Source organism: Telmatherina bonti (assembly GCF_933228915.1).
Source record: "Telmatherina bonti genome assembly, chromosome: 19".
Taxonomy (NCBI): Eukaryota; Metazoa; Chordata; class Actinopteri; order Atheriniformes; family Telmatherinidae; genus Telmatherina; species Telmatherina bonti.
Window position 1 is genome coordinate 36,219,236 of NC_136617.1, and position 20,697 is coordinate 36,239,932.

Genomic DNA, 20,697 nt, shown 5'->3' on the forward strand with positions numbered 1-20,697 from the left:
TAAACCAGGGGTCTCCGACTCCAGTCCTCACAGGCTACCATTCTGCAGGTTTTACTGTTACCCTGCTGCAACACACTTGATTCTAACATAAAGGTTGTCCTATATCCTATGTCCGAATTTCCCCTCGGGAATGAATAAAGTATCTTTGATTTGATTTGATATAACCTGTATCTTTAATATAAAACCTGCAGGACTGTGGCCCAGGAGGACCGGAGGACCCCGGGCCTCAGCGGTATAGAAGATAAAAAGGCATGAGTAATCGTAATCTACCATTATAAACAATCTGACAACACCAGAAGAAGAACAGAAATGTCATCTTCCTCTTCTTCTGTGGTTTGTTCCTTTCTCTGGCAGGCATACAACTGGACACTGCCCCCTGTGGTTTCCGGTGGTATCTCTCTGTTTTCTGTGTCATGTGATGGATAGCTAAGCTTGCTGAATACCTGAGGGGTATATAATCCAGGTGCCAGAAAGTAGAAGTCGTGTCCAGCAGCTGCTCCAACCGGTAACCAAACCCGCTGGCTCCACTGCAGGGTGGTGAGAGAAAACCTGCTCTAAATGTATCGGCAGACCCAGAAACATGGCAGGAGTTTTACAGACGCAGAGGATTTTCAGGAATTCTGCAAGGAAGACTTGGAAATCGCAATCGTACTTTGACAACATTTTATAAGTATTGCTTTTATTTAGCAGAAAACCTGCGATGGAAATGCAGCTAAAGGGGACGAAGCTCTAGCCGGCGAGCGGCGTTGCCACATAGCTGCAGAAACGTAACGTGTGTGTGAGCGGCAGGACACAGACTGTCCCACCAGAACACCAGCAGTGTTGCTTTACCTGGCAGTGCTTTACGGTAAACCCTTCCTACAGGACGAACACATACACGCCGTTTCAGGATTATTGCCCATCTTCATTACTGATCAATAAGAAGAGGAAGGCAGCAATACGCTCAATGTGCATATCATAAATATCAGATGTTGAAAAACAGAGGAATGACTGATGAACATGAATCACATAAAATCCATCCTGCTCAATCAGAACAGTTGGAAGCGAAGCGTCGATGTGACGACGTGTAGCTCTGACTGTCCAGCGTGGCCAACCCGTCCCGCCTGTTGACCACGTGGCTCCTCGTGTTTACGCTGTGGCCGTGCATCACCTCGTCGTGATGACGAGCCACAGCTGACAGCCTGTATCCACCCGGCTGGCAGCGCTTCAGTGTTTTCATTCCATACGGTCGGAGTCACGCCACACTGCTGCTACAGCTCTGCATGAAAACAGGTCTACACCACAGAGCCATGTGTTGAGAATTTCCGCTCTCTGCGCCCATTTCCAGCCTCTCCTTCACACCAACGGAGCGCTCCTCTGTCTGGAGGATCGGCCCATTTAGTCCTCATGAAAGCATTCCATTTAGGTGCATGTGAGGTTGGGGTTGTCGGTGACAACAGGCTGTCGGAGAACGTTGGGGGTTTTCCAACACAGAGCAGCCATTGATGAAAGCCAGCTAAGGACATGGTGTGTGACAGAAGCACTGAGGAGTTGGATTCTTTTACAATGTTCTGCCCTTTGCAAACAGGAAGCATCTTATGTGGCTTTTAGTTTGATTATTATGAAAAGATGGAACAAAGCTGCCAGAGTCCCATTCCAGGAAGCTCAGGGGTTTTCCTGGCGCTCCTGAATCGGTCCACACAGCAGCACTCGTCATGAAGAGAAGCTGGTTGAGATCATCCTGCCGCCACAGAGGCAACATCAGTCATTTGGTTTCTCTGTAGAGCTCAGAGGAACGATTTCAGGAGCAAATTTAAGTCTCTTTTACTCACAACGCCTCTGGCGGGACGAGCTGTCCGTTCGGTGGAAACGGCTCCATCAGTGGTTCTGTCTGGGAGCTGAAAACCGGCGAGCTTCTCCAGCAGACGCCATCATCACCAGCCAGGGCCGGGTTAAAGGTCCAGAGGCCCCCAGGGGGTCCCTGGAGCCCCCTGACAAACAGAGCCGTGTGTGTCCTCCTCACCTTTCCATGTCTCTCAGTGCTCGTCTCTCCTTCTGTCTTTACGTCTCACAGCACTGCCTTCGTCCGTCAGCCTCGTGTCTCAGTCCTTCTCATTTCCTCCGTGTGAAAACAGCCATCTGACATTACAACAAAAACAAAATGTTATGAAAAATCAGTGACGTTCCCGCTGCTGCAGCTAGCTTCATGCTAACAGTAGCCTCCTCCAGATCCGGACCCGGCTGACTTCCACGTCATCGTCTACACCTTCTTCATCCTCATTTTCCTCTCTCGATTTGACAGGACCATGTCTTTAGAAGGCAAACTTCCTAAGAAACATCCTCTCCTCTCTTTCGCTTCCATGTATTTATTTATGTTTTATTGGTTATCGGCTCGCCGAGCGATGGTTCGCTGTGGTGACCCCTTCAGAGTCCACACTCGTCATCGGCTCCCATATTTGAAACTTAAAAAAGTATAAATTTGTTTTTTAAACTGGGTTTTTTAAACCCTACATGGGCCCATTAGGTACCGAGATGAGATCCTCAGACCCCTTGTGGGACCATATGCTGGTGCGGTTGGCCCTGGGTTCCTCCTAATGCAAGACAATGCTAGACCTCATGTGGCTGGAGTGTGTCAGCAGTTCCTGCAACACCAAGGCATTGATGTTATGGACCGGCCCGCCCGTTCCCCAGACCTGGATCCAGCTGAGCACATCTGGGACATCATGTCTCGCTCCATCCACCAACGCCAAGTTGCACCACAGACTGTCCAGGAGTTGGTGGATCCTTTAGTCCAGGTCTGGGAGGAGATCCCTCAGGAGAACATCCACCGCCTCATCAGGAGCATGCCCAGGTGTTGTAGGGAGGTCATACAGGCACGCGGAGGCCACACACACTACTGAGCCTCATTCTGACTTGTTTAAAGGACATTACATCAAAGCTGGATCAGCCTGTAGTGTGTTTTTCCACTTTCATTTGGAGTAGAACTCCAAATCCAGACCTCCATGGGTTGATATGTTTGATTTTCATTGATAATTTTTGTGTGATTTTGTTGTCAGAACATTCAGCTATGGAAAGAACAAAGTATTTAATTAAAAAAAAAAAAAACACACACACATATATATATATATATATATATACACACACGTATTTATACATACTGTATTATCTTCAGGTAGTGATTACAAGTAGAAGTACAGCTACTATCAGATTAAAGATGCTGCCTGGCCTGAATGAGGGTCTCAGCAGCAGGTAGGGGCCTCAGAAACCCTGCAGGGTGATGATGTTTCAGCTGGAAGCAGCTTTTTAAACCCGAACCGATGCGATGAGCGGCTCCTGCAATAAGCAGGGGGTTATCATCAGCATCCAGCAGAGAAGGAGGAACATTTTCATAAAAACTAATGAACCAATTCTGTTGCAGATGTTTGGGTGTCCAGGTGTCTGCAGCAGAAACCTTTCCTCTGTTGCCATGAGGAGGCGATCAGACGCTTAAAGGGCTCCTGGTGTATCTCTTTCTGTTTAGTTTGAGTCATTTCTGTTTAAAAAGCTGAAAGAGTTTTCTCTCTGTGTGTGTGTGTGTGTGTGTGTGTGTGTGTGTGTGTGTGTGGCTGTCCAGAGACAATGAGGAGGAGTCCTGATGAAGCTCCGCGTGACTTTTACTTTACTTCTAAATGTGACGTCAGTGGTTTGTTACTAAACATGAAAAAAGAAAACATGAATTATTGGACAGATTCTCCTGCTAATTTAAATATTTAAATCAAAGCAGGAAAATTGTCATTGATCTTTAATTAGAAAAAAGCAGAATTAAACTCCTGATTGTCATCTGCAGGGTGCTCTGTGTGTGTGTGTGTGTGTGTGTGTGTGTGTGTGTGTGTGTGTGTGTGAGAGAGAGACTCGTCTGCAGCCTTCAGGAACAGTGCTGGGAATATCAGCCACGCGCGCGCTCCCTCCGCCCCTTCTGGAAACCTGTTCTGGAGGGAGTGACTTAATTCAGGCGGCGTCCAATTAAATGGAAGCGGTTCTTCTCCCACTTGGAGTGGCTGGAAGCCTTCAGACCCACGCAGAGACACGCAGGCTGGAGTAGCTGGAGAGCGAGACGTTCCGCGCGTGACATGTGCGCGGACAGCTAGGAGACAAAAGGTGGAAGCGGAGGATGCTCCTCATCACCAGGAGCTTCTTCTCTCCTTCCGCGCCAGGAATCCACGCCTCGTGCCACTGATCCACGACAGCCTGCGCGCGTGTGCGGGGAGATAACCGCGCGCGCCGAGTTTCCCAGCTCCAGTAGAAGCTGGGAGAACTGGGAGAACTGGGAGAGTCTGAAGCCGGATCAACTGTTGCTGCTTCCCGCATGGACGCCTGAGCGCGCGCCGCTTCGCGCGCAGCCTCCGTTGCCATGGCAGAGACCCCGCGCGCCGCCCGGGATGTGACCCGTCCTGATGCTGAGGGAGAATGACCACACCACGCACACCACGCACATCACGCACCGCATCTCTGGCGTGAAACTACAGCTTCTGCTCTTTCTCTGTGCGCGCTCCAGTCTGGGCTTTTCCACGCACGAACACGCGGCCGCGCAGCCAGCTTTGTGCGGGAAGTGACCTTGCGTGGCCGTGGCAGGAGACCATGCTGATGATGATGGAGAGCAGCGGCGTGGACGCGCATCAGGTTGATGTCGATTCGGAATTTGAGCCTCACGCTCGCTCGCGCGCGTGCACCTGGCCGCTTCCGTGTGCAGAAGATTTCCACGCGGGAGAAGAGGCGAGGGGTCTGGTGGTCAAAGTGGAGCAGTACGACGTCCCCGCGTGCCGCGCGGGGAGAAACGGCGGCGCGCCGGCGGAGATCACGCACCCTGCCGCCGCGCCCGCGTGCATGTCCGGGGCCGCGCTCGACGTGGCCGGACAGCTGCGCAAAGCCAAGTCGTCCCGGCGGAACGCGTGGGGGAACTTGTCCTACGCAGACCTGATCACGCGCGCCATCGAGAGCGCGCCTGAGAAGCGGCTGACCCTGTCTCAGATCTACGACTGGATGGTGCGCGTGGTGCCGTACTTCAAGGATAAAGGAGACAGCAACAGCTCCGCGGGCTGGAAGGTAGGCCACGCGCACGCGCACACACACTTTAAACACACAGCAGTGAGTGTCACTCCACGGCCCGGTGCGCGTGGGAAGGGGCGGTGAACGCGCACTGGGTCGGGGTTCACTGGGTTCACCGGCGTGCACCGCGCGCGTGCAGGAGAACCAAAAACTTCCGCATTTGTTTGGGGAAGGTGCGCCGTGACACATCCACGCACCTGTCAGGTCACGCGGGGGGCAGAGCGCGCACGCGGCCCGACTTTCAGCTGCTTGCCTTGAAGTTTCTCTCACACACACACACACATACATACACACACACACACACACACACATACACACACACACACACACACATACACACACACACACACATACACACACACACACACATACACACACATACACACATACACACACATCCCCTCTCCCATCCACTATGCCAAATTACGGTGGGATGGCACAAGGCATTGTGTGTGTGTGTGTGTGTGTGTGTGTGTAAAAGCAGAACAACAGAGATGATGACATCGGGTGTCACAGTAAACAGATGTAACTCCAGATTATCTCTTTCAGTCACATTAAAACCGGGTTAATCTGGGGGTGAAGCTGCTTCAGACCCCCCCCCCCCCCCCCCCCCCCCCCTCCATACGGGTCTGTATTCCTAACAAAGTTGGCTGTTTTCCTCCCAGGAGCTCTGCAGGAGTCCACTGACCCCCCCCAGCTGGACTCGGTCCAGTTTCTCCCAACATCCTCATCCTCGATGAAGAGCAGCACTTCCAGTGCTCCCAGCCGGATCTCGGGTCAGACTGGGCCTGATGGCGTTTCTGTCTGGAAGCTGAACTTCAGACACTTCGCCACAACCCCCCCCCCCCATCAAAACTTTTATTTATTCATTTGTTTTTTTTTTCTTTGTTTTCCTGCGTGACCGTTCCTGTCATGCTGCGTGAACGGATCCAGTTTTTTCCACAGTTTCAGGAGAAAACTGGAACAAATGAAGAAGTTTCTGTAGTTTGCTGCCGTCTGACATGTCCAGCATGTTTCCTTCGGGTCACTGACACGGCGGCGCTCTAACGTCCGGTTCTTCTGCTTGTTGTCCTCCCTTGTCTCACTGTTCACCGTCTTGTTGTCTGTCTCCGAGGAGAGAGGTGCAGATTGACGATGGGATGATGAAGAGGAGAAAAACGATGGATTTAAGGGGCTTAACTCTGCTGGACTTGTTTGTTCTGACCAGGGGTGCCCAGCTGGATGCCTGCAGGCCCCTTAGCAGCTTTACCCCGAGGCTCTGATTGGCCCTCTGGAGGGGGAAGCTGATTGGTGGAGAGCAGCTCCAAGTCAGGAGGAAAAGGGTCCTTCTGTCTGGATCCGCCATGTTGGCTGAGGTGGCGGCCACAGCGTCACTGCTGTCTGATCCACCGGGTCTACCGGGACAATCTGACCTGGGGCTGGAACACAGAGGGAGAACGTCATCATGCCGTCAGTGACATTCGTCCATCTTTCCTTCCAAGCTTGCGTTTCAGGCGTCACCAAGATGGGCGTCACCTGGACGGGCGTCCACAAACCAAAAACGTTGATTTTCCAACAAAATCACAGAGTAAAACTGAAATGAAGTAATAATTTTCAATTCAATTCAGTTCAGTTCAATTCAACTTTTATTTATATAGCCACAAATCACGGCAATGCCATCTCAAGATGCTTTACAGTCAGAGGGGAAAACATAATGAAGGCCAATTCATAACAGCCTATATAAGGAAACCAACAGATTGAGTTGAGTCCAACTCAATCTCCCATCCTGAGCAAGCACACTGGCGACAGTGGGAAGGAAAAAACTCCCTTTTAACAGGAAGGAAACCTCCGGCAGAACCCGGCTCAAGGACAGGCAGCCATCTGCCTCTGCTGTGTGGGGGGAAGAGGACAGAAAGACAACAGACAACAGGAACTGCTACTCCCGGCCAGGGAGACCTGCTGAGACAGGAGACATACATGTTAATGATGCAACACTGTTATGGGGGGGGGGCGGATAAAAGAAAGAGATAAAGAGAAAAAGAAAGAAGCTCAGTGTATCAGGAAATGTCCCTCAGCAGTCTAAACCTATAGCAGCATAACTAAGGGATGCTAACCATCCCTAGCTATAGGACTTATCAAAAAGATAAGTCTTCAGCCTAGTCTTAAAGGTGGGGAGGGTGTCTGCTTCCCTAACACTAACTGGGAGCTTATTCCATAAGAGAGGGGCCTGATAACCAAAGGCTCTGCCTCCTGCTTGGCTCTTTGAGACTCTAGGAACCACAAGTAAGCCTGCAGTCTGCGAACGAAGTACTCTGCTTGGTATATAAGGAACAATGAGGTCTTTGCTATATAGTGGTGCCTGGTTATGGAGGGCTTTATATGTAAGGAGAAGGATTTTAAATTCTATTCTAGATTCAACAGGCAGCCAATGAAGAGAGGCTAAAACTGGAGAAATATGATCTCTCCTGCTGGTTCTGGTCAGGACTCTGGCTGCAGAATTCTGGATCAGCTGAAGGCTTTTCAGGGCATATTTAGGACAGCCCAGTAATAGAGAGTTACAGTAATCTAGTCTCGAAGTAACAAAAGCAGGAACCAGTTTTTCTGCATCACTCTGAGACAGAATGTCCCTAATTTTGGCTATATTACGTAAATGAAAGAAGGCTGTTTTAGTAACCTGCTTAATATGTGGGCCAAAGGACAGGTCAGGGTCAAATATTACTCCAAGGTTTCTCACTGTAGCACTGGAAGCTAAAGTAATGCCATCCAGGTTCATTACAAAACCGGAAAATTTAGCTCTGAGTTTTTCAGATCCAACGAGAATTACTTCAGTCTTATCTGAGTTTAAGAGGAGAAAATTTCTAGACATCCAAGTCTTTATGTCTATGAGACAATTTTGTAGCCTATTGGGCTGATTTGTTTCATCTGGTTTAAAGGATAAGTATAGTTGAGTATCATCTGCATAACAATGAAAGTTTATTCCATGTTGTCTAATAATTTTGCCTAAAGGGAGCATATATAGCGTGAAGAGTATTGGTCCAAGTACAGAACCTTGAGGAATTCCATGACTTACTGTAGTTTGTGAGGAGGACTTGTCATTTACATGAACGAACTGAAGTCTATCAGATAAATATGATTTAAACCAGCTTAACGCTGTACCTGTAATTCCAATCACCTGTTCTAGTCTCTGTAACAGAATGTTATGATCGACTGTATCAAATGCAGCACTAAGATCAAGCAAGATAAGTACGGACACAAGTCCTTTGTCTGAGGCCATAAGAAGGTCATTAGTAACTTTCACCAATGCTGTCTCAGTACTATGATGAGCTCTAAATCCTGACTGAAACTCTTCAAATAAATTATTTCTGCTCAGGTGGGCATGTAGCTGAGCTGAAACTATTTTCTCCAGAATTTTGGACATAAACGGGAGGTTAGATATAGGTCTATAATTTGCTATCACCTCTGGATCCAGAGATTGCTTTTTAAGTAAAGGCTTGATTACAGCAGTTTTAAATGATTGTGGTACATATCCTGTCACTAAAGACATATTGATAAGATTTAGTAGTGATGTATTAATTAAAGGGAAAATGTCCTTAAAGAGGCTCGTTGGGAGAGGGTCTAAGATACAGGTGGATGGTTTAGATGAAGCTATTATTTTAGTTAATTCAGAGGGTTGGACAGGACAGAAACTATTTAGACACAAGTCAGATCCTGGTTCTAAGGATGCTTCGGAGACCACAACAGGCTCAACATTATAGGTAGAAGGAAGAATATTGTGAATTTGATCTCTAATAGTGTCAATTTTATTCCTGAAAAAATACATGAAATCATCCCAGCTAAGTGAGAAAGGAATACATGGCTCCACAGCGCTCCGGCTCCTAGTAAGCCTAGCTACAGTGCTGAAAAGAAACCGAGGGTTGTTTTTGTTTTCCTCTATCAATGATGAATAATAAGCTGTTCTTGCCGTACGTAAGGCTTTTTTGTATACGCTTAAACTTTCTTTCCAGGTTAAGTGAGACTCCTCTAGTCCTGATGAACGCCATCTGTTTTCCAAACGCCTTGACGCCTGTTTTAGAGCTCGAAGCTGGGAATTAAACCAGGGAGCCTTCATAATCTTACCTAATTTCTTCTTCTTTAGGGGAGCAACATTATCCAAGGTTGTACGCATTGAAGCTGTTATAGTATCAGCATGTTGATCAATGTGAGCAGGAGTAAGGCTTAAAGGGGGACTCTCAGTCATGCTAACACATGGTAGAGGTGAAAAAAATGATTCAATTGATTGTTTAAATTTTGTGATAATATTGTCTGATAAACATCTACTATAGTAGAATTTATTTTTGGTCAGTGAGTAATCAAATAAAGTGAATTCAAAGGTTAATAAGAAGTGATCGGACAAGACAGGGTTATGAGGAAATACTTTGAGCTTATCAGTCTCAATACCAGATGTTAGAACAAGATCAAGAGTATGACCATGAGAGTGAGTGGCTCCATGGACATTTTGTGAAAACCCAATTGAGTTTAGAATAGAGCTAAAGGAAATGTTTAAACTATCATTTTCATGGTCAACATGAATATTAAAATCACCTAGTACAATGACCTTATCAGTAGTCAGCACTAACTCAGACAAGAGATCAGAGAATTCGGTCAGAAACTCGGAGTAAGGTCCAGGTGGGCGATACACTAATGCTAAAAGGAGCGGTTTCTCTGAATTCCATTTTGGATGAGATAAATTTAATGTCAGGAATTCAAAGGATTTATAGTTAGTTTTGTGCTTAGGATTAATTAATAATTCTGACTGAAAAGTATCTGCAACATCTCCTCCTGCCTGTAGTTCTAGGAATGTGAAAGTTTAAATAGTTAGCTGGCGTAGCTTCATTAATACTAACATAATCCTCTTGCTGTAACCAGGTTTCCGTAAGACAGAATAAATCAATATAATAATGATCATAATATTAAAGACCTTTCACATCCAACTTTATTAATATGATTATCATCCTGACCAATCAGAAACTCCAATTTGTTTTTAACTTATTCTGAAAGGTTCGGTGCTTCCTGCATCACCATGAACCTCTGAAGGTAAAATATTTCCATACAGTAGGAAAAGTCCTGCTTCTCTGGAGCTTTAGCATGAGATCTGTATTAAACTCAGTCATTTCATCTTCGGGAAAGCGCAACGGAAATATTTCAGCTACAGTTCTGCTTAAGGTGAACACATGGCCCCTGTTTCTTGGGTCGGGCTGTAACAACGTCCTGCATTAACAATGAAATTCTGGGTCCACGGTGTAAAAAGACAGGAATAGCTGCAGAGAAAGAGCATATCTGCTGATGTTTACCTCCGGCGTGCTGCTCATCTACCTGCAAGGCGCCACAACCTGCCTCCTGTACGCTGTCTCCGCCCAGGCTGACGGCCATCACCTGCTTCTGCTCACATTTATCCTGCCAGAGGTGCAGAAGGAGAGCAGAGACAAAGAGTAGACAGAGGTTTTATTGTCCCTGCCAACTGAAAGCCGCTCTGAATTAGATTTGGAGCTGAGTGGGAGAAGAAGGAAGAGGGAGAAAATGGCGAGCGGTGGCCGCGGCTGCTGAGCACACTGATAGCAGCCTGAACGCCTGCGATGCTCCAGCGCCAGCCCAGACGGAGGGGAATTGGTTGAAGATGGTGGAAGAAGCTCAGAGGGTTCCCCGTGCCAGCCGGCCTTGGCTTTGGCTCAACTGAGAGCCCTCCGCAGGGCTGCACGTTATTGTTATCATCACAAAGGGGCAGCAGAAGGAGAGGCAGCTCTTGAGTCGGCAGGCTTGGTGCTGGGTTAACTGGGGGCGGAGGATGGGGAGTGGACTGTGATAAAAGTCGTCTGATGTTCCTGGAATGGATGAAACCGCTTTCATTGAGTCAGCTAGGATTGAATGGAGAGCAGACCGACGCATTTAGATCGGAGTGCAGCGACAGATCTCGCTTCGCCTGGAGAGGCTGCGATGTAAACGAGGCTCGCACGGCAGTGTGGGCGGGGACGAACCGAGGAGACTGTTCTCACACTTCAATCATTTGGAATAAAACTCTCCAAACGGAAATTCCAGAGAGAAAACCAAATCCAGACGCAGATCAGTCGGAGAGGCAGACGGATCCTGGGAATTGTGCCTGGTGGCGTGTCGTAAAATGTTGGCCTTCTCGCATTCTCTCCATGCTCTCTGCCAGACCTCAAGGCTTCAGAACATTCTGGCGCGGCCCAGACGATGAGCAGAGTGCCAGTAAAACACAGGCCTCCCTGTCAGACCGTGACTCAGAACCACATCAGCATGTCATGTTGTGGAACTATCACTGCCTCAGAGGGGCAAAGTAGCGCTTCCATGTCCGTTAGCTCACTTTGACCAATCACAGCAGCTCCAAAGCATTTTTACCTCCACAGAGGAGGTGATGTTTTACCTGTCTGTAAGGAACTTTATGTAAAAACTCCTGCAGGATCTTCAGGACGTGTTTCTGAGAACAGGTCCTGGTCTAACTTAGATCATCATCTGGATGCAGGAATGTAGTGAAGGACCATTTTCAGTAAATGTTCATATAACCCCACAATACGGTAACAAGATGTCTTTTACTTTGAAATTAATTATTCCAAATAAATAACTCAGAATAAAAGTTTTCTCCTTCGGGTTTACTAGAAATGTAATTCTGAAATGATGTTTACATTTATCTATCTGCACTTTAATCCGCTGTAGGTAAAGGGTAGGGAAGGCTTCTGATTGGACGGAGACGGACGTGACATACTTATGTCTACAGGAAGTAAACAAGCTGCACTTCCTGCTTCTTTTCTTCTCGGTTAGAATGTGGAAAACTACATGGGTAGAACCGTTTTCTCTTCAGTTTTAATGATAATTCTCTGACCTCTCTGAGGGGTTTTTAAGTCTATTTTTAGCTTAACCAAGTGGATCTATTCATCATTTACTTATTGGTTCCATTTATCCTTGAGACATCTGTTGTGCAGCGTTTTATATCTTTATCACCCCTAACAACCCTTAATTTCCACAACTTTCCGTGTGGACAGGGGCAATCTCACCATTTCCATTGGTGTCTGCGCAAGAAACTCTTCAATAGCAATCTTCACACTTTTCCATTTTCCTCTTCCTCAATACCACGCGTCCACCTACAGACCAGCGTGAGCTGGTTCTGTTTCCTCTTTCTTCGTTATTATTCCAGGATGTTTGCATGGGCTGTTATGTAGCTAATGCAGCTACCACTCCGCGGCTATGGCTCCGCGGCTATGGCTACCACTCCGCGGCTATGGCTCCGCGGCTATAGCTCCGCGGCTATCGCTGCACGGCTATCGCTCCGCGGCTATTGCTTTGCAGCTAGCTGTGAAAACGTAACTGATCAGGTTTTGCCGGACCTGTTAGTGGTCTACACAGAAACGCTACCTTCTCACCAAGTCTAACACCAGTGATGATTAAGGGAAAGAAAAGATCCAGAAAGAAAATACAAAGGAAAAAAAAAGGCCAAATTTCTGAGCTGCTAAAAGTTTTTCTTTCTTTCCTCCAACCAGCTTTGCTTTAATCCCACCAGGCCTCCTCGTCTCTCCGAGTGCCTGCTGCCCATCGGACGAGCTTTCCGGCACAAATTAAACCCAACTGGGAGTTTTTCAGCTTTCTAAAGTCACAAATCAGGAATTGCTGGAAAGATACAGCCAGTCAGTTTTAATGTGGTCTGATGAAACCTGGGAGCAGAATGGTTTTATCACCAGGAGACGTCATTCAGGACTCTCTGGATTATGCTGTTCTGCCCACTTCCCCAGTTCCACCAGGACTGACGCTGGAATGACCCATAAAGCATTATCCTGGACGCCCACAGAGTTCAGCACATTACCAACAGCTTTTATTTCCCGTACGTCCTAGGCTTGGTTGGAACTGGTTTCTGGAGAATTTCATCTCTTCTTTTCGCTGTTGGTCCAGTCGGGATCAGATCTGATGTCCTTCCAGATCCCCGACATCCCGTTCCATCATGGATTATCATATTGATCTCATACATCAGACCCATTTCCATGTTTGTCTCAACCTGATTCTCCATTTGTCCCTCAGAAAGTTATTCCATATTGAACGACAGGAACTTTCCCACGGGGTTACCGGTAACTCTACGACCCGTAGAGTGACCGATACGATGCATACGAACGGCAACGTGGCACTACTTTTCCCCCCTTATCTTCAGCATATCTGCTGCATGTTTGATAGGAGTCATCATCTTCACTTTGAACCAGTCCAACTGGGAATCTTCCAGTGTGTTTTTGAAGTCATGCTACATGTTTTTCCAACCTGCTCTTGCTGGCCTGTAGGAAAACGTGGATTTGGATTTGACATTTGATGAAAACAAACATCTGGACTGACTCGGCTGTGATGACATGGGACACGTGGGGACGACTGATATCGGAACAGGTTCAGAAATGTCTTTTGTCCTGAAGGGTAAAATACAATAAAAATGTTAAAAGACTTGTTTATTATTGGCTCCTTTTAGGAGTAAAATCTATGAATATAAATCAGGTTTATGTGGTGGGACAGCTTCACATTCTGGTGAACGTTGTGTCTGAGTAGCTTTTAATGGTCTGATGATACTGATCAACCCTGGAAATGGACAAATCCCCCAACCTGTAAGACTTCTCACAGACTGGGACCTGAACCCAGACTGGAACCTGAACCCAGACTGGGACCTGAACCCAGACTGGGACCTGAACCCAGACTGGAACCTGAACCCAGACTGGGACCTGAACCCAGACTGAGACGGACCTGAACCCAGACTGAGACGGACCTGAACCCAGACTGGGACCTGAACCCAGACTGAGACGGACCTGAACCCAGACTGGGACGGACCTGAACCCAGACTGGGACCTGAACCCAGACTGGGACCTGAACCCAGACTGGAACCTGAACCCAGACTGGGACGGACCTGAACCCAGACTGGGACCTGAACCCAGACTGAGACGGACCTGAACCCAGACTGGGACCTGAACCCAGACTGAGACGGACCTGAACCCAGACTGAGACGGACCTGAACCCAGACTGGGACCTGAACCCAGACTGAGACGGACCTGAACCCAGACTGGGACCTGAACCCAGACTGGAACCTGAACCCAGACTGAGACGGATCTGAACCCAGACTGGGATCTGAACCCAGACTGGGACCTGAACCCAGACTGAGACGGACCTGAACCCAGACTGGGACCTGAACCCAGACTGAGACGGACCTGGACCCAGACTGGGACCTGAACCCAGACTGGGACCTGAACCCAGACTGGAACCTGAACCCAGACTGGGACCTGAACCCAGACTGGAACCTAAACCCAGACGGGAACCTGAACCCAGACTGGGACCTGAACCCAGACTGAGACGGACCTGAACCCAGACTGAGACGGACCTGAACCCAGACTGAGACGGACCTGAACCCAGACTGAGACGGACCTGAACCCAGACTGAGACGGACCTGAACCCAGACTGGGACCTGAACCCAGACTGAGACGGACCTGAACCCAGACTGAGACGGACCTGAACCCAGACTGGGACCTGAACCCAGACTGAGACGGACCTGAACCCAGACTGAGACGGACCTGAACCCAGACTGAGACGGACCTGAACCCAGACTGAGACGGACCTGAACCCAGACTGAGACGGACCTGAACCCAGACTGGGATCTGAACCCAGACTGAGACGGATCTGAACCCAGACTGGGACCTGAACCCAGACTCAGACGGACCTGAACCCAGACTGGGACCTGAACCCAGACTGGAACCTGAACCCAGACTGGGACCTGAACCCAGACTGGAACCTGAACCCAGACTGAGACGGACCTGAACCCAGACTCAGACGGACCTGAACCCAGACTCAGACGGACCTGAACCCAGACTGGAACCTGAACCCAGACTGGGACCTGAACCCAGACTGGAACCTGAACCCAGACTGAGACGCACCTGAACCCAGACTGAGACGGACCTGAACCCAGACTGAGAGAGACCTGAACCCAGACTAAGACAGACCTGAACCCAGAGTGGGACCTGAACCCAGACTGGAACCTGAACCCAGACTGGAACCTGAACCCAGACTGGGACCTGAACCCAGACTGGAACCTGAACCCGGACTGAGACGGACCTGAACCCAGACTGGGACCTGAACCCAGACTGGGACCTGAACCCAGACTGGGATCTGAACCCAGACTGGGACCTGAACCCAGACTGAGACGGACCTGAACCCAGACTGAGACGGACCTGAACCCAGACTGGGACCTGAACCCAGACTGGGACCTGAACCCAGACCTGGACCTGAACCCAGACTGAGACGGACCTGAACCCAGACTGAGACGGACCTGAACCCAGACTGGAACCTGAACCCGGACTGAGACGGACCTGAACCCAGACTGGGACCTGAACCCAGACTGGGACCTGAACCCAGACTGAGACGGACCTGAACCCAGACTGAGACGGACCTGAACCCAGACTGAGACGGACCTGAACCCAGACTGAGACGGACCTGAACCCAGACTGGGACCTGAACCCAGACTGAGACGGACCTGAACCCAGACTGGGACCTGAACCCAGACTGAGACGGACCTGAACCCAGACTGGGACCTGAACCCAGACTGAGACGGACCTGAACCCAGACTGGGACCTGAACCCAGACTGGGACTTGAACCCAGACTGAGACGGACCTGAACCCAGACTGGGACCTGAACCCAGACTGGAACCTGAACCCAGACTGAGACGCACCTGAACCCAGACTGGAACCTGAACCCAGACTGGGACCTGAACACAGACTGGGAGCTGAACCCAGACTGGGACCTGAACCCAGACTGGGACCTGGACCCAGACTGGGACCTGAACCCAGACTGGAACCTGAACCCAGACTGGGACCTGAACCCAGACTGGGACCTGAACCCAGACTGGGACCTGAACCCAGACTGTGACCTGAACCCAGACTGAGACGGACCTGAACCCAGACTGAGACGGACCTGAATCCAGACTGGGACCTGAACCCAGACTGGGACCTGAACCCAGACTGAGACGGACCTGAACCCAGACTGGAACCTGAACCCAGACTGGAACCTGAACCCAGACTGGAACCTGAACCCAGACTGGGACGGACCTGAACCCAGACTGGGACCTGAACCCAGACTGGGATGGACCTGAACCCAGACTGGGACCTGAACCCAGACTGGGACCGACCTGAACCCAGACTGGGACCTGAACCCAGACTGGGACGGTCCTGTACCCAGACTGGGACGGACCTGAACCCAGACTGGGACGGTCCTGAACCCAGACTGAGACGGACCTGAACCCAGACTGGGACGGACCTGAACCCAGACTGGGACGGTCCTGAACCCAGACTGGGACGGTCCTGAACCCAGACTGGGACGGACCTGAACCCAGACTGGGACCTGAACCCAGACTGGGACGGACCTGAACCCAGACTGAGACGGACCTGAACCCAGACTGGAACCTGAACCCAGACTGAGACGGACCTGAACCCAGACTGGAACCTGAACCCAGACTGGGACCTGAACCCAGACTGAGACGGACCTGAACCCAGACTGGAACCTGAACCCAGACTGGGATCTGAACCCAGACTGTGACGGACCTGAACCCAGACTGAGACGGACCTGAACCCAGACTGGAACCTGAACCCAGACTGTGACCTGAACCCAGACTGTGACCTGAACCCAGACTGAGACCTGAACCCAGACTGAGACGGACCTGAACCCAGACTTGAGACGGACCTGAACCCAGACTGGAACCTGAACCCGGACTGAGACGGACCTGAACCCAGACTGGGACCTGAACCCAGACTGGGACCTGAACCCAGACTGAGACGGACCTGAACCCAGACTGAGACGGACCTGAACCCAGACTGAGACGGACCTGAACCCAGACTGGGACCTGAACCCAGACTGAGACGGACCTGAACCCAGACTGGGACCTGAACCCAGACTGGGACCTGAACCCAGACTGGGACCTGAACCCAGACTGAGACGGACCTGAACCCAGACTGGGACCTGAACCCAGACTGAGACGGACCTGAACCCAGACTGGGACCTGAACCCAGACTGGGACTTGAACCCAGACTGAGACGGACCTGAACCCAGACTGGAACCTGAACCCAGACTGAGACGCACCTGAACCCAGACTGGAACCTGAACCCAGACTGGGACCTGAACACAGACTGGGAGCTGAACCCAGACTGAGACAGACCTGAACCCAGACTGGGACCTGAACCCAGACTGGGACCTGGACCCAGACTGGGACCTGAACCCAGACTGGAACCTGAACCCAGACTGGGACCTGAACCCAGACTGGGACCTGAACCCAGACTGAGACGGACCTGAACCCAGACTGAGACGGACCTGAATCCAGACTGGGACCTGAACCCAGACTGGGACCTGAACCCAGACTGGGACCTGAACCCAGACTGAGACGGACCTGAACCCAGACTGGAACCTGAACCCAGACTGGAACCTGAACCCAGACTGGAACCTGAACCCAGACTGGGACGGACCTGAACCCAGACTGGGATGGACCTGAACCCAGACTGGGACCTGAACCCAGACTGGGACGGTCCTGTACCCAGACTGGGACGGACCTGAACCCAGACTGGGACGGTCCTGAACCCAGACTGAGACGGACCTGAACCCAGACTGGGACGGACCTGAACCCAGACTGGGACGGACCTGAACCCAGACTGGGACGGTCCTGAACCCAGACTGGGACGGTCCTGAACCCAGACTGGGACGGACCTGAACCCAGACTGGGACCTGAACCCAGACTGGGACGGACCTGAACCCAGACTGGGACGGACCTGAACCCAGACTGGGACGGACCTGAACCCAGACTGAGACGGACCTGAACCCAGACTGGGACGGACCTGAACCCAGACTGGGACGGACCTGAACCCAGACTGAGACGGACCTGAACCCAGACTGGAACCTGAACCCAGACTGAGACGGACCTGAACCCAGACTGGAACCTGAACCCAGACTGGAACCTGAACCCAGACTGAGACGGACCTGAACCCAGACTGGAACCTGAACCCAGACTGGGATCTGAACCCAGACTGTGACGGACCTGAACCCAGACTGAGACGGACCTGAACCCAGACTGGAACCTGAACCCAGACTGTGACCTGAACCCAGACTGAGACCTGAACCCAGACTGAGACGGACCTGAACCCAGACTGTGACCTGAACCCAGACTGTGACCTGAACCCAGACTGAGACGGACCTGAACCCAGAGTGGAACCTGAACCCAGACTGGGACCTGAACCCAGACTGAGACGGACCTGAACCCAGACTGGAACCTGAACCCAGACTGGGACCTGAACCCAGACTGAGACGGACCTGAACCCAGACTGGGACCTGAACCCAGACTGAGACGGACCTGAACCCAGACTGGAACCTGAACCCAGACTGTGACCTGAACCCAGACTGAGACCTGAACCCAGACTGAGACGGACCTGAACCCAGACTGAGACGGACCTGAACCCAGACTGAGACGGACCTGAACCCAGACTGAGACCTGAACCCAGACTGAGACGGACCTGAACCCAGACTGAGACGGACCTGAACCCAGACTGAGACGGACCTGAACCCAGACTGAGACGGACCTGAACCCAGACTGAGACGGACCTGAACCCAGACTGGAACCTGAAACCAGACTGGAACCTGAACCCAGACTGAGACGGACCTGAACCCAGACTGGGACCTGAACCCAGACTGAGACGGACCTGAACCCAGACTGAGACGGACCTGAACCCAGACTGAGACGGACCTGATCCCAGACTGGGACCTGAACCCAGACTGAGACCTGAACCCAGACTGTGACCTGAACCCAGACTGAGACCTGAACCCAGACTGAGACCTGAACCCAGACTGAGACGGACCTGAACCCAGACTGAGACGGACCTGAACCCAGACTGGGACCTGGTTCCATAAGAGAGGAGCTGATAGATGAAGGCGCCTCCTCTCATCGTTCCCTTAGAGCAGGGGTCACCAGTTCCGGTCCTGAAGGGCTACCATCCTGCAGGTTTTAGTGTTTTCCAGGTACAACACACCTGACCCAAACCAATGGCTCATTAACAGGCAGGTGCAGAAGATGACAACAAGGTCTTGGAGAACCTTTTCACTTGGGTCAAATGTGTTGTACAAGGGAAACACTGAAACCTGCAGGTTGGCAGCCCTCAAGGACTGGAGTTGGTGACCCCTGCCTTAGAGACTCTGGAACCACAAGTAGACCAGAATTTTCCATATTTCTGCAACAACTAGTTTAGAAGTGAGTAGACAGAGTAGCGATGTGGTTTAATTTCCCGTTTCAGGCTGACAGGCTGCACGTTCCATCCTCCCATTCCAAGTCCATCAATCTGGCCGGCTGGAATCACACACAATGTGATCATGCATCACGTCTTAATGCAACTAATGACAGAGTTTCCCTCATAAAGTATTCACCCCAACTTTCAGCATATTGTGCTCATTATGCTTTGCCCCAGTTTGAATAAATCATTCTGCACTCACAGTGTGTTTATTTTGGGCTTGTGAGGCCTCGTGCCTTATGAGGACCACTTCAAGTAATGTGTTGCTCTTATTCGCAGTGCAAATGGGATTCGTTTTTAAGCATCCCCACATGTGGGTTCGATAGAGGTTTGTATGGATCTGAAGATTCAGTGTATACGTGTGTGTGTGTGTGTGTGTGTGTGTGTGTGTGTGTGTGTGTGTGTGTGTGTGTGCTCTTGTTGTTGTGTAGCCAGGCCTGATGGGAGTCCAAGTCCAGGGGGTACAGCTCTAGTTAATAATTCAGTTGAGGCTCATTATCAAGACAGTGCAGATCTCTCTCTGATTCCACCTTAATTGCAGGCAGGATGTGCCTCTCAGACTCTCTCAGAGTCACTCCCTCTCCTGTCTGCAGCTGCACACACACATTACTAGCGGTTCACATCCAGACCTCCTCGCACGGATCAGGTTTGGATCACATGTAGGACATTTGGAGATGAGCAGATAGCATGGTCTCCGGGGCCAGCCATGTGCTCTATTATGAGCCACTTGCATGTTTAATCAGATCATCATGAGGACTTCCCTCTGTCGGAGGCTCCGCTAACTCAGACTGATGGCAGCTAATCAGTCAGAGGGCAGCAGCTTTTAGATAATGCTGCTGGACGAAGCTCTCAGCATCACAGTGGACATCCTTTCCACCGCCTCGTCCTAAAGACCCGTTTAAAACCAGGTGGAAATAAAGTCAGTTCTTCATAACTTGAATCCCTCTCAGGGTCTGTCAGAAGGAAGCGAGCATGTGGACTATAAACTCTGGACCGGGAGTTCTGGGATGCTGACATAAAACTCTTGGTCCGAGTGAAGAGATAATAAATCTGAGGTGCTAAAACCCACCAAGGTGTGGAAGACTGCAGCGCTGCCAGGATTAGGAGCTTGTTTCACACTGAAAAATGTCCTCTGTGCTCCTTATCCTATAAACATCTTGAGACATGGAAGGACCCCGTTTAAGTTGCATCACTTGGAAGACTGAAGCGGTTCTGGAAGCGGCCTGGTTGCTGGTCTGCAGAATGTTGGAAATCCTCCTGGATTTTCTCACCATGTATTGTGGATTAAAAGAAGGAATCAGAAAAAAATTCACTCCCTCCACAGTTGTCATGAAG

General features: G+C 50.4%; 1 protein-coding gene across 1 annotated transcript in view; it reads left to right on the top strand.

Moving 5' to 3' along the window:
* Positions 1 to 4,596: 4,596 nt before the first annotated feature.
* foxo6b (forkhead box O6 b) overlaps positions 4,597 to 20,697 on the top strand; it is a gene marked incomplete at both ends in the record, with an annotated part of 59,753 nt that continues 43,652 nt past the window's right edge. Inside the window, one exon of the mRNA XM_079258957.1 lies at positions 4,597 to 5,061. Within this exon, the coding sequence (XP_079115083.1) occupies positions 4,597 to 5,061 (465 nt within the window). The remainder of the gene's footprint in view (positions 5,062 to 20,697) is intronic.